The 13,587-nt window shown below is 34.2% G+C and overlaps 1 protein-coding gene across 1 annotated transcript in view; it reads right to left on the bottom strand.

Annotated features, from left to right (window-relative positions):
* The window catches only part of LOC126756798 (diacylglycerol kinase 1), a 197,720-nt gene that overhangs the window by 17,583 nt on the left and 166,550 nt on the right, over window positions 1-13,587 (bottom strand). The window contains exons 14-17 of the mRNA XM_050470188.1: window positions 13,036-13,201; window positions 12,859-12,945; window positions 12,408-12,622; window positions 7,126-8,346 (exon numbers count right to left, since the gene is read on the bottom strand). Of these exons, the coding sequence (XP_050326145.1) occupies window positions 7,126-8,346; window positions 12,408-12,622; window positions 12,859-12,945; window positions 13,036-13,201 (1,689 nt within the window). The remainder of the gene's footprint in view (window positions 1-7,125; window positions 8,347-12,407; window positions 12,623-12,858; window positions 12,946-13,035; window positions 13,202-13,587) is intronic.

Below are 13,587 nucleotides of genomic sequence, written 5' to 3'. Positions count from 1 at the left end.
TCTCTTTAAGGAATAACCACTGCATGGTGTAAAACTTTTTGTTGACAGCATTGAAGTGGACAGGACGTAATTTCGGCAAGTAAAAAAATTAGGCTTTTTTTTTCTGACAACACTTTTTTATGTTAGCCAACAAACAAGCCACTAGAATGTATAGATATAAGAAAAGCTATTTTTTCGTTTATTTGTGTTTACACGTGTTTATTAATGCATAACGTAAGCAGAAACTTTTTCAATTTCAAATTTCAAAGGAAAACAACAAAAGCGTTAACTTCGGTTACGCCGAAGTTTTAATGCCCTTCACAAAAAAAATTTTCATACAAGATCTTGATTTTCATTGTTCAGTTTGTATGGCAGCTATATGCTATAGTGATCCGATCTGATTTCTTCGAATATTTTAGCGTTGCCTTAAAAAATACACCATGCCAAATTTCGTCTAGATATCTTGTCAAATAAAAAATTGTATATACAACAACTTGATTTTGATTGTTCAGTTTATATGGCAGCTTTAAGCAATTTTATCCGATATCGGCGATCCCCCAAAATCAACAGCTTCTTGAAGAGTAAAGAACGTGAGCAATATTTCGGAACGATATCTCAAAAACTGAGAGTCTAGTTCGGATATATACAGAGGGACATGGCTAAATCGACTAAACTCGTGCCGCTGATTATTTACATAGATACTTTATAGGTTAATCAACGTTTCCTTATGGTCGTACCGTGTATAAATATCAATGCAAATCTATTACAAAAACACTATGCGGTTTTTAAAGAACCTTCTCGCCACTCCACAATAAACTAAACGTTGAATTTGCATGCTGCGTGCTTCTCGATTTGCCGATTAATCTGATTTTGTCGTAATGAGCGGCATAACCGAAACATATTAACAACGTGTCGCCGAAAATTGAAAGCACAAGCGCGTTCAACGTTAATAAAATACTAACCTAATGGCAAGGGCAACAACAATACTGTGTTTATAATGGATATGCAAATGTATGGCAATGTTTGCGTGTGTGTGTTTGTAGGTGTTCTCGTAGGCCGCTAATACAATTTGGTCGCTCATAATATGCGCAACAAGGAAGAGCAACCGCGGCATGAATATTAAATGCGCCTAAAAGCATACTATGAAATTTATTACGACAGCATGAGGCGCACAGTGAACTTAATTTGTGATGGAGATTTTTTTAAGTTCTTATGAAGACTTCTGAAAGAAAGTAAGAAACTGAATTTATGAAAATTTTTTAATGTGTTCAGTGAAAATTTCCAAGATGCACTTAGTATCATAAGAATGCTATGAAAGTTTTATAATAAATAGGTCGTAGGACAACTTTACTTCTAAAGATTTGTTGTATCTTATTTGTTCTACAGCTGTCCAGGTTATGAAATATGGAAGCATAAATCCGATCGGATATCTGATCATATTTGGCTCGATGTGATCCATTTAAGTTGTACGCGAATCCGAATCGGTTTTTTTTTCTTGAAATGGTAGAACTTTTTTTAGTATCACAAAGCAATTAGTGAAGGTTCTGAGGTTATTCGAAACATGCTTCTTGTCATTCGTCAATCCACCTTTTTCAATTTCATAAATATAAGAAAAGTTTGCTAAGAAATCGATGTATCGGCATTAGAGAGATAGCAGAGGTTCATAAACATCTCTTACGGAACGATTCAAACGATTTTGGTAAACGTTTTAGTTATGTGTTCTAAACGTTTAGGTATATGAAGCGTGTCAATGCTGGAAACGTAGCTAATGGCGCTTCAAAAATGGCCTGAAAAAAATAATTCGTTGAAGGCACTCAACGATATTCCAGCCGGGCGGGAAAATTTTTAGAAGACTAAAATAAGCCTTGGCATTCGAAGCCTGTTATGAAAACGATTATAAAGATTTGTACCTGGAAATGTACGATTTTGGCCAGTCCGGGTCAAATTTGATCATGTTATGTATCCTATATTCGGTAGAAAACTGTGGTTATTAGCTTGTGAACATCACTCATGAATTATGAATTATGAATGAATTATGAACTATGAGTTATGGATTATGAATTATAGATTATGAATTATGGATTATGGATTATGAGTTATGAATTATGAATTATGAATTATGAATTATGAATTATGAATTAAGAATTAAAAATTAAGAATCAAGAATTGAGAATTAAGAATTATGAATTGAGAACTAAAAATTAGGAATTAGGAATTACGAATAAAGAATCAAATATCTAAGAATTAGGAATTGAGATATACTTTATCTTATCTTTCGTCTGCAACTTTTTTTTAATAAAAAATACTCATCACTCATATGACGTATGACATCAGTCATTAGCCAGATGTTTTATTAACATATTTTCCTTGTTTCGTCTCGTTATAAAAATTTTATCGTTTTTTCAATGTAGGATTTTTCAAAGCAGATTTTTTCACACTAAAGATTACCTTGAGATCGCAAATTTAATTAAATTTTTTATGAAAAAGAAGGCATTAGGGCATTTACTGCTTTATTAGAGAAAATTTATACTTTATAAAAACTTTATTTTTATTTTTCATATACTTATACTACTTTTGCCTTTTGCCTTTTGCCTTTTCATTTAATATTTATTTTTAATTAAAATTTTTTTACAACCTATTGCATTCTCAACAGTTAAAAATACTTTAAATTACAATTAGCACTCATTTTAATTTATGGATTCTAGAGCTAAAGGTAAATCTTTTTTCCATGGCAACATGCGCCACTCTTAAGTTACCGAGTACGTTCGTATTAATGTATGTATGTACTAATATATGAACGTGTTGGCATGAAGGTGTGTGGGCCATGACAAGAAGTTTAATCTAATGAAGGCATTTAATGATGCCTTCTGCTTAAAACGAAACCAACACAATTGCAAATACAAGTGAGTGTGCAACAAACCTTGTTGTTATTAAAGCGCGTCACGAAGTTGTGTGTGGCTCGTAGCCGCGTGTGTATATTTGTCTGGCTGTGTGCGCTTTGGCGCGGCGTTGGCAATCATAATTATTATATTAATAATAATCATAATCCAGCAAGTTTATTTTCTTCAATAAAAGACAATATGACTACATAAAATATGACCGAATGAGGGCAACACTAATAACAATAACAATAAAGACAATGTTAAAAGTGACGCCAAGGCAACGCTGGCGGTAACAGTGCTGCATGACAACCTTGACAATTGAGACTTACAAGCGTAATGATAACAATGCATAGTTAGAAGAAGTTGCGTACGCTTGCAACATACTTATTTGTGGCATAAATTAATTAATTTTGGTTCTAGTGCTACGAAAATCTTTAAGAAGTACCATTAATCAAGGAACGGAGTTGCGATTCATCATTTTAATATAATAATTTTTATGCCAAAAATTGGTTCAGTTTTTAATAATGGCTGTAGAGTGCTCTTGACAGCTTTAAATATGAAGATTTCAATAAATTCAAAGTTTTTGATATACATATATGTATGTATGTACGTAACTTGGTTATTTTTTTTTTCCTTGTGAGATTTCTTATATAAAAATGTTTGGCAGAATTTGGCAAAAAAGAGGAAAAGTTTTCACTCTCTCTCTAGATAGTTTTATGGTATATTAGAATGCCGCTGGCTTGGATAGTCTACAATTAGTCTTCATATACCGAATTGGATGGATGGTCTTCGTCCTTCAAATATATTCGTTTTGAAAATTTTGGTAGATATAGTGACAGTCTCTAAGTAAGTTAGTTCAGCTTATGATATTATAATTTAGTACCAAAAATGACTGTAAAAGGTCGATAATCTCAATTGACAAGAAGTACTGATGTTCGTAGGTTATTTTTTGTCGTACAGATGTTTTGCAGACATCTTACACTTTATCGGAGTATTATATCAAAATTTGAAAATCAAAAGTGCGACACATTAATAGAAAATCTCCCTCGAGGAGTCGAGCAAATTGTGTGGTACTACTCTATGAGCAAAAAATAGTAAGACTTGGTTTCTTATTTTAAAATTCTTAATTTATTCTTCATAATCTACGTCGTCCACCTCAAAGTAATCCGCCTTGGCATTCTTTTAGTATAAAGTAAGTCCCCGAAAAGGTTAAATTATTTCCTTCTGTTTTATAGATAAACTTGAAGGCTCTTAGAAAGCCATGAGAGACTTCATTATACTGCTTTTAGAAAATACTTTATAGATAATGTAAAATATGTCGCTATCGAATATCCAATTCAACTGTTTAATCTCTCGTAATTTCTATTAAAACTTTCACTTAAATCCATAACAATAATACACATCACCACTATATTCTTCCTTCTGGAAGCATTTCAAGCGAGAGGGATAACAGCACAACAGCGCGAAAAGAAACTAGCAGAAACAAATAAATCCGCTTAGTGAAAGCAAAAGTAATGGCGACGTAGAAACTCTCGCACAAAAAGTAAAAAAAAAACACGGAGCAAAAATAAAAATAAACAAACTGAAATGAAAGCAAGTAGTGGAGAAGCACTAAAAAGTCGGTGGGATTAGTGGCTTTGGCGTAAATTGTTGAGAAATAAATACGGTCGGCCTGTCGGTCGGTCGACAATTGTGTTGTCTGCTGTAAGGTTTCATAGCCTAGTGTCAGCGAGTATAAATCATGGGAAAAGGACAAGCCGTTACGGTTTATATGGTCGCAATATGCACAGCGACAAGTTGGCAATGCATGGGTGTATATTACATACATACATATGCAAAGTACTGTTATTAATATATAGGATCTATATATTATATTGTCGTACATTTGTTTGCTGGTGATAAAAAAATGTAATGTGTGCGAGAAAAATGTCACTGGAAACGAGTTGCCGGCAGACAGAAGGCATTTAATTTTACGCATAAATGCACCCTGTATAATCAAGCGGAAATTTGTAATATTTTTCCATAGTTGAGTGCGTTAAATGACTAAAAAATAGCGGATTAAAGTGTTTAAGCTGGAAAGATTTATTTGCGGTTATCATAAATACTCTTAAATGAATGGCATTGCTCAGCAATAAGAGAGTGATTTATTTACATGAATTATAAAGCAAGTCGCCGATTATAAAAGTGATGAGCTGACAGATGGAGAATAAATGAAATGTTTACATATGGAAGAGTGCAAGCTCAAAAGTGAAGACTTTGAATAGGCTGATACAGCTATCAGAAAAAATTCTTATCATTCCAAACTGTTTCCACACCAATCTATAATGTGATTGATTGCGAATAGAAACTAGTGAATTCTAACCTAAAAGTTGATAAGTGACTTAACAGTTTATATGGAGAGGGACATGGTTAGATCATGTCGTCCGTATGGATGAAAACACTCCAGCTCTGAAGGTATTCGACGTAGTACCCGCCAGGGGAAGCAGAGGAAGACCTCCACTCTATTGGAGAGATCAGCTGTTGTTAACTCGCATAAGCAGTGTCTGCGCCATTAAAGAAGGAAGGGGAGTTTTCTGCAGGGAGCTTTTAATCAACTATTCTTTCAGATTGTTGGAGGTATGCATCCACTCCCATAGTAGACTTGTTATAATGGCTGATCAAGTAGTGCATGACATCGCTATCTCCATATTAAACTTGTGGATGAATGTTCATTACAGAATCGTTGGAAATTGTACCCAAATCCCAATAAGATGAGAACAAGTCCCTTCGTTGTGCACTCCGGCGCTAGATCTATGAGCCTCGCGCGAGCTCAGCAATCGTTGGTCAGCAAACTGCACTTGTGACATTGCGAGAGACTTCTGAGCCAGCTTTCGCCAGACTAACGTAGAAGCATATATACTTTCTACGAACCCGACCAATTGGCTGGAGTAGAATTTAGCCAGCTCAATAAATTTCTGACTGGTTCTAGGCGCTTTGCAGATTTATGATGGTTCTTTTGCTCCGTACTTAAGAGTTCTGGATTACACAACAGAAAAGCGGCTCTAGTAGTTCAATTGAGATTATTCGTGGTTTTACGAATATCAGCCTACCACCTAACCTAACCTAATAGTTACCAGATTTTTTTTCGGATCTTTTGATGTCAGATATTACATGCCAGAGAGCAGAAAAGATTTTTCCAATGTACTTTGCCTGATACACTATTTATCCAAGAGGTTTTTAATGGCAACTAAATTCTTATAATTCTTTATGGGAACCCAGTAAAAATATCGTTTTAATAAAAAAGAAAATGATTGACTAATTTCTCGACTAATTGAAGATTTTTGATGCTTAACTAAATAACAAAATGTTAATTATTACTTTGTTGGTTGTCAACTCCGAACAAAAATATTTTCAAAACAGTTTCTTCGATTCTATTCAGTGGAAACGCAGTATTTTGGAATCAATTGTTATTTTATTTAACAAAGTTTTACTATTAGATTAAAAGGTGACAGCCCTATTGTAAGATATATTTTTGTTGGAGGCTCTGAGAAAATTGAAAAAAAGAATTTAGGTTTTAATTTTTTGAAAGGTGGCCACTCTATTACAAAATATTTCTAAATGAACGATTGTGATAACAATTTTTTTTATTATTTTGAAATCAATCGTCTTTTTAATTTAACTAAAGTTTTCTTATTAAATTAAAAGGTGGCAACCCTGTAAAATATATTTTTATTGAAAGCTCTGGGAACACTTCGCTGATATTTTCTTTGAAATGTATTTTCTATTAGTTTAAGTTCAAATTTTTTTGAAAGATGGCAACTCTATTCCAAAATACTTCTAAATTAATGATTGTGATTACAGTTTTTTCCATTTTAAACCCCTATAATGTATTAGTTTTTGTATTTCTCCTTAATCGTAAACGGTCCCTTGATGTTCCAAATGTAAGAGGTTCCAATGCTTAAGTTTCAAAATTAAGTGTATACATACATAAATGTGACCCAGTTAAAGGTTGGCCGTTAAATTTTCCGGAAATATTGTCCTTAATGAACACAGTCTTTGTCTGCTGTATTTCTAATACGAGTCAGATACTTAAATTCGACTGGTTTGTGACCTCGCTAATAACAGCTGATGGACTTAAGATTTTTTTCCTCTCAGTAGAAAGCGCTTTAGATCTATTACTTATAAAACAAAATGGTTCCGACCTTCCGCTTAAGCATTTCATGAGATATTTCTTGTTAACCCCTGTTCAATATAAACATTCATAATTTACAAAGATTAAACTTACCACACCGACTGAGAAGTAATTGTTGATGATATTATAGGGCACTGTGCAATCTTTTTCCGGCTGCACTTTAATCTGTTTGGGCAGAGATATGACAGTCTGACTTTTCGCTGCTGCACTGCCGGACGAAGTCAATGTGGACGGTGTTGTGGGTTCTGCATCTGCTGCTAATGTTTCCGGCTCTGGTGCGCCAACGGTGCCAGATGGTGTAGGGGAATATTTGGGCGATGCCGAAGAGATCGGTAATGGCGATGTCGGTGACAATGGCGTGTTTGGCACTGTCGAGCTGTCAGCGACAGTCGATACTTCCGCTGCTGTCACTGCTGCAGCTGCGAGCTCTACCTCGTTGCTAATGTGACTAATGGGTGCGGTGGGGGCAGTGGTGTCAGGAGTGGTGCTGATGGTTGCGGCGGTGGTCGCTTTCATCGATGCAGTGCTGAGTCCAATATTTTCCCTTTCTGTTGGTGTTGATATGCTTTTCGCGCTAGGAGGTGTCTGTAATTGTTCTGGCGCCAGCGTTGCTTCCACTTCGCTTTTCTGCTCAGTTGGCGGATTATTTGGAATGTCTGTTGCCACCGCAGGCGCGTGTATTGAATGGCGTTCGCTGCGATTCACAACACAATTGTTCGTTTTATCGTTGTCATTGTTGTTGTTGCTCTCATCATCAATTGCATCGCCATCGACGCTTTTAGCCATTTCCGGCTTTTGCGGTGTGCCAGGTGATTGCAAGTCTTCTGATTGCGTTCGTTCGCGTCGCTCCCTTTGGCGCTCCTGTTCCTCGTGCTGTTGTTGTTGCTTTTGTTGTCTAATAATTGTGCTCGTACTGCTGCAACTGCTGCTGCTATTGCTGAGTGTTGTGAGCGTGCGCTTCGTTTCGAATGTCGACATTGATATGCTTTTGGTTGCGCGACCCACGTTGCCACCTCCACTACCACCACCACCATTGCCCGCAATGCCACCTCCCGCACCGCCGACACTCGCACCTCGTATGCCACCGCCAACCGCATCGGTGGCGTATTCGGTTGCTGTGGTAATCGACGAACTCATCGATGACGTGGATGCCGTTGTGGTCATGTGCTCCTGTTTGCTGCTGCTACCGCTGCACATGTTCGTGCAAACGCTGGTGCTGCGGTGGAACTCCTCGAATTTCTCGAAAAGCGCCTTTTCGACCACAACACTCTGCGATAGCTCAATCACTTTCTGCATATTCGAGTGGAGCGTGACCTGTGTAGGAAGAAGTAAGTCGATTATATGCATGCTAAACGAGCGTTCATTGCAATGTGGTGCAGCATTGAGTGGAACTCAAAAACACATCGTGGCATGGTGTACGAGTTGTGCATAAATAAATACAGGCACGAGTGTGTTGTTATGCAATAATAAAGTAATGCAAACAAAAAGATTTTTGAAAGCCATAAATTTATATAAAATGGTTTTGCGCATATGAGGAGACTAAACTGTTTTAGATGGGATTAGACGGCTTCTTTGACTTTGAGGCTAGGATATCTTAAAAATAAGTGCATGGGAAATGCTTAAAGTAATTTTTTTTGTTTCTGGTTTTTTTTTTGTAAATTTCAATATATTTAGAATCTGTTTAATTATAATAAACTGTAACTAGATTTCATGAACACACAATGAGGATGAATTATTATATCAATTAAATGTAAAAAAACTTAAAAATAAAATAAATTAAAACAAAATGAAATAAAATAAAATAAAATAAAGTAAAATAAAAAAATAAAATAAAATTTAATTAAATTATGTAAATTAAATAAACAAAAATTATAAAATAATATAAAATAAAAAATAAAATAAAATAAAATAAAATAAAATAAAATAAAATAAAATAAAATAAAATAAAATAAAATAAAATAAAATAAAATAAAATAAAATAAAATAAAATAAAGCAAGCACGTTATTATAAATTAGTTAAAAATAATTTAATTTCATTTTTTTTAGAAATCTATTTTAGTGTATCTGAATTTTTAAGGGGTATTTTTTTGCAAAGAAATATTTTTTATTACCTTCTGTTTAATTTTTTTGAATGTAGTATGTTATATATATAAAGTAGTGTGTTATATACAAATGATCAGGATGGCGAGAAGTATTGAATTCCTAGTGCTTATCTGTCTGCCCGTCAGTTCGTCTGTGTTACCTCGATGAATTAATCGAAATTGTAGGAAGTACCATACTCCGTTTCAATACGTCATAAGGCCGTTTTTTAATGCAACAAAATTTCATTAAAAGGGGCATCTACGGTTGAAAAAAATTTAATATGTGGGCGGGGTTCTGCTTGTACTAAATAAATTAAATTTACATATCTCCTACACAACTCAAGTTGTAATAACCACATTCCCTCTTTTTGGCATCCTTAACCACCCTGAGAAAATGGGTAAATTCGATTTATAACTATGCACCCTACCAGGCTAAAAACTAATAAAAGTGCGATCTGTAATTAAATGAGTCATAGACTTATAATATTACATCCGAGCGGGTATAAGAGGCCTCGTTTTCATATAACCCAATTTTAAATTCTATCAAATTCTGTTACTTTCTAGTATACTAATCATGAACGAATCAAACAATGCAGATAAACCTTTGCATGAATAATCCCTTTTGATCAAAAATTGTCCACATCGGATCAAAATTGATTAAGTCCCCACATACCGAAAATCTGGACCCCATGTTTTTATTGCGAATTTTTTATTGAAAATAACGCTCAATATATGAGATATATTGTAGAAATGCGGAGAGAATCCTGTTCTGCTAACAGTCTGTGTGTCAAAAATGGGTTGAATCGGATTAATAATTCTCTTAGCCGCCATAGGTATATGGCAAAGAAAATTTTTTAACTATATACCGCATATATCGGTCAATATGTGAGCTATCTTAATATAACTGAAAAAACATGTTTTTAACTATAATAACCAGGTATCGTTGTGCATAAAGTATTTCCCCAGCTTTGATTCTGACAGATTTCAAGAGTATGATTAGGTTACAACCGAACTTAGCCCTTCCTTACTCATCTAATTTTCGTTTTTTTAATTAGAAAATTGAGCTTGTTTCGTTTTATTAATTTTTTATAATTCACATTTTGGTTTTGCGTTTTTGTTTTCATTATACAATATTAAAGTCGTGCCGGGCGTATAAGTAACACAATTTACTCTCTTTCTAATATTGAATTGTAATTTATGTGAAGAGTTGTTCTATTATAGGAAATATTTCAGATTAAAAAGACTGCAATTATTCATAATAAATCACTAACAAATTCTATTATCACATTTGTTGAGGTTTCAACCAAAATTCCGGTTTGAAGACCGATTAGCCTGATTAGTAATAATTTTAGCGCATATCAGTAAGTTACTTACATACAGTATTGGACAAAACTAAAGCATCCCCTACTATGGTTCAGCTCGAACTTAGCTGTTTTCAGACAATAAAAATAAATAAATCTAAAATTTTGACAATAGTTTCTTATTAATTTTTATTAAAATAAAGCTTTTCATTTTCAGTTTTCAAAATTAAATAAGTTAAAACAACAAAAAAATTTATGGTTTAAAAATGAACTGGACAAAACTAAAGCACCCCTTTCATCGCTTTGCAAATAATATCTGAAAATTAAAAAATAGTAGCAAATCCTTTATTTTGGCTGACTGAAACGCATATTTTAGGCATAGAAGAAATTAAATTATTTACTATGTTTCATGCGGTATGCCATTCAAAGCAATTTGTTCAGGTTCTACAAGCTGATTCTTCGTTTTACAGCTTTCCCTATTCGATCTCCCATATGTTCTTGATGGATTTGCCACCGAGTGATTACGCCTGCAAATCTAAAACATCAACTCTGTACATATACATAATTGATAACCTAGAATAATCGTCCATTTAGTCCTTTTATATTTTTCAAAAATTTAGACATAAAAAAACACAATAGGGGGTGCTTTAGTTTTGTCCAAAACTGTATATATTTTAATAAAGCTATAAATTTAATTATTTATCTATATGTAGAATTATAATATAACTTTTTTGCGTAATAAAATGTTATTTCAAACTTTTGTGAATTTATTTCGGGTTTTTATTTAATTTAGCTTATTATTTTTTATTTACTTAATTATAATTATTAATTTCAGTTTAATTTTTTAAATGTACTTAATTATATTTACTAATGTTGTGATTATATTATAATACTTAGTTTTTATAACCAGTGCGTATGAGTAACAAAGAACTTAGGGAACGTACCTTGCGTATGAGTGACATTTAATTGACTGCTTTTTTTGGCAAGACCATTGGCATATGAGTGATATGTAATCGAGTAATCTCTTTTACACTCATTGCCATTTAAGTAAATCGGAATTTGTCTTTTGCGAAATTGCAAAAAGATTAGCTCAATGCAATCGCTTATAATTGCTTGTGAGTTCGCAATCCATTTTAATCTATTTTCTAGTTATTTCTTCTGCTGGCAAAGGTTTGGGTCAACAGAGTGTATCATTTGTACACATGGGTAGAGCATAAATTGACTTAAAATTGCCCCAAGTTAGCTTTATGCACTAAAACGCAACGAATAAAAATATATGAAAGGAAAGGATACAAGAGAGCATTCGAATTGTACCATCGAATTGAATTTAATTTTTTCAGTTATTTTTTTTAGAGTTTTTGCGCTTTGCGTTACAAAACTTTTTACTGCAGCTTATGCTAGTTGAGCTGAAAGGGTTAAGGGGACAAACAATATTTGTAATAGCATTTAAACCGAACTTTTGAGGGGTGTAAAGCGATTACGAAAGGTGTGCGAACAAAGTGGCGAAGGTGAAGAGCGGACTGAAGAGAAAGCTAAAGTACGAAAGCAATTGAAAGCAGAGCTTACAGTTGACGCATGCCGGTCTGGGTTGCTGCTATCAAATCGCTTTCGTACTAATTGGATTTTGGCAAGTGGCAAGCAATCACTTCAGCTAAGTTCGAGCGATGTCGCAGTGAAAGTGTACACCAAAAGTCGATTGAGTCAAAGATGATTTCAATTAAAATGTCAGTAGGACATTGAAAAGTGCGAGCAAAGTGCAAAAAAGTAAAATAAATGTAAAAAGTGGGGACAAAAAAATGTTTTTAAACAGATTGCTTGTGTGTCTGCCATGGTGTATGAGATGATGATAGTTTGAGTTGCTGTTGAGAAGTGACAACCAATGGGTTGACGAAGTTGTTTTCTAATTATATTGCAATTAGAAATGTTTTTTTTTGTCTTGCACCACAGATTTGCTCCATTTTATTTCGATTTCACACACTTTTCCCCCACTCACCTTTGGTCGTAGTATTTCCGCCACAGGCGCTGCATTCGTCACCTCAATACTCCAACGATCCAACATTACAATGGACGAGCGCTTAATTTTGTCCATTAGCTTGGGTATATTTTCGCCCTCATAGCCGCCACCCCAACGCAGACAGCGCGCCAAATCGTTGCCAGTGCCAAGTGGTATGACGCCAATGGCCGGTTGTGTGGCGAGTTCAATGGAATCTAAGTGTATGGAGTAGAGGTGAGAAATTTTGCATGAAAAAAATGTGACGCAACTTTGTTTGCTTTTGTTTTGTCAAAAAGTCATTCAGTATGTAATTGTAGTGACACCATAATATCTTTATAATATTATTTAGAAAAAATTAGTATGCATATTTATATTTGTATACCCTATTACTTGTTACTATAATGAGTTCAAATTTCTCATCCCTTTTTCAATTAAAAAATTGTTTACTTACCCATCGCTTCGAGCACCCAACCAACCGTGCCGTCACCACCACAACAAATCACCTTAAAGTTCGGCATGTCTTTGAATAACGTCAAACCTAGAGAAAGAATAACGCAAAGAAAGCGATAGAGATAAAAATATATTTTATTTAATATTTTTTACTTCACTACTAAAACTTCTTGCTTACCTTCCTTTGGTCCACCTTTCGACAGATCATACACTTGCCTCGGATTGAGCATATATTGAAATTTTCGCAGTATACGATCACCTTGGCGACCGCCACTCTTTGGATTCACAAATACCAGCAACGGACAGCTGCTCTCGCTTGGCGGTGTAATTTGAAAATGTGTGGCCTGATGATTGATTTGCGATTTCTTATATTAGCAACACATTTTTTTTACAAATATTTATATATATTTATAAATAATTTTTCAAAACACAAATATTTTAATAATTTGCATATAATTAAGGACGAACACATGATAACACATTTGGTTGATTGATGTGTTAGGTGATATGCCAATTTGAGTGGTTTTATAAGCGTGATGAGTACACAGACACGTTGGCGTATGAGTAATTTTTGGAATTTGTGGTTGCCGATTAAAATTTTGCGGTGGAATGTAATTTAAAATATTGCGTGGGAAGAGGAATGGAAGAGACAAACAATGTGTATGAATTAATTTTAAATTTGGTGAGGTTTCGGTGAATACATAAATATTTGATTAACATATATTTTTTG

The sequence above is a fragment of the Bactrocera neohumeralis genome, chromosome 4 (assembly GCF_024586455.1).
Source record: "Bactrocera neohumeralis isolate Rockhampton chromosome 4, APGP_CSIRO_Bneo_wtdbg2-racon-allhic-juicebox.fasta_v2, whole genome shotgun sequence".
Lineage (NCBI taxonomy): Eukaryota > Metazoa > Arthropoda > Insecta > Diptera > Tephritidae > Bactrocera > Bactrocera neohumeralis.
Note: the sequence above shows the minus strand (reverse complement) of the source record. Positions and strands in the feature narration are given on the sequence as shown.